The sequence below is a fragment of the Calidris pugnax genome, unplaced genomic scaffold (genome assembly GCF_001431845.1).
Source record: "Calidris pugnax isolate Ruff unplaced genomic scaffold, ASM143184v1 scaffold390, whole genome shotgun sequence".
NCBI lineage: Eukaryota > Metazoa > Chordata > Aves > Charadriiformes > Scolopacidae > Calidris > Calidris pugnax.
The window spans coordinates 6,272-7,347 of NW_015091096.1; the positions used below are offsets into that span (position 1 = coordinate 6,272).

The 1,076-nt window shown below is 49.0% G+C and overlaps 1 protein-coding gene across 1 annotated transcript in view; it reads right to left on the reverse strand.

The window, feature by feature from the left end:
• Positions 1–42: 42 nt before the first annotated feature.
• Positions 43–1,076, reverse strand: part of SGF29 (SAGA complex associated factor 29) — a 5,595-nt gene continuing 4,561 nt past the window's right edge. Inside the window, exon 7 of the mRNA XM_014957902.1 lies at positions 43–373. Coding sequence (XP_014813388.1) covers positions 43–373 — 331 coding nt within the window. The remainder of the gene's footprint in view (positions 374–1,076) is intronic.

Here is a 1,076-nt window from a genome sequence, read left to right on the forward strand (position 1 = left end):
TGGCCTGCTGCTAAGGGGCGGGACCAGCCCTTGAGGCCGTTGCTAGGGGGCGTGGCCTGTTGCTAGGGAGGCCGGGGCCGTTGCTAAGGGGCGAGGCCTGTTGTTGGACTGGGAGAGTTGTGAGGGGGATTGGGGGGGGGCACTGGGATGGGACCGATTTATACTGGTATAAACTGGTCCGAACTGGTCCGTACTGGTGCGCACACTCACCCTGTGTGGCGGGGCGTGTATGAGGGCCCTGTAGAAGCAGGTGGTCTGTGGGTACAGCGCCAGCACCAGCTGGTCCTTCCCAAACAGCGCCTCAGGGTCGGTCTCGGGGTTGGTTTTCCATTGGGGGAGGGGGATGATGCGGCGCCGGCTCAGGGTGTGCCGTCTGCAGGGGGGAAACACACCAAATCGGGCCTTTTCACCCCAAAATACACCGACCCCCCCACACACACCCAAACACCCCACTTCCACCCCAAACCCCCCAATTCCACCCCAAAACCCCCTCGGTTGGCATCAAAACCCCTGTTTTTTCACTAAAATCGACATTTTTTCACCAAAATAACCATTTTTTTCACCAAAATCACCCTGTTTTTCACTAAAATTGACATTTTTTTCACCAAAATCACCCTTTTTTCACCAAAATAACCATTTTTTACCAAAATCGCCCTTTTTTTCACCCAAATCGCCCTTTTGTTACCAAAATCGCCCCTTTTTCACCAAAATAGCACCTTTTTTAACCAAAATTCCCATTTTTATCACCCCTCCCCCACACTCCAATTTCCCCAGTTTCCCCCAAATTGCATCTCCCCCCCATTTTTCAACCAAAACACCATTTTTTCACCCAAAACCCCATATTTTACCGCAAAATCCCCATTTTTTCATCAGCCCCCCATTTTTTCACCAAAATTCCAACTTTTTACCTCAAAACCCCAATTTTATCACAAAAATTGCCATTTTTTCACCAAAACCCCCATTTTTTACCTCACCCTCCCATTTTTTCACCAAAACCTTGATTTTTTACCTTGAAACCTCAATTTTTTCACCAAAATCGCCCTTTTTTCACCAAAATCCCCATTTTTCTCCCCCCT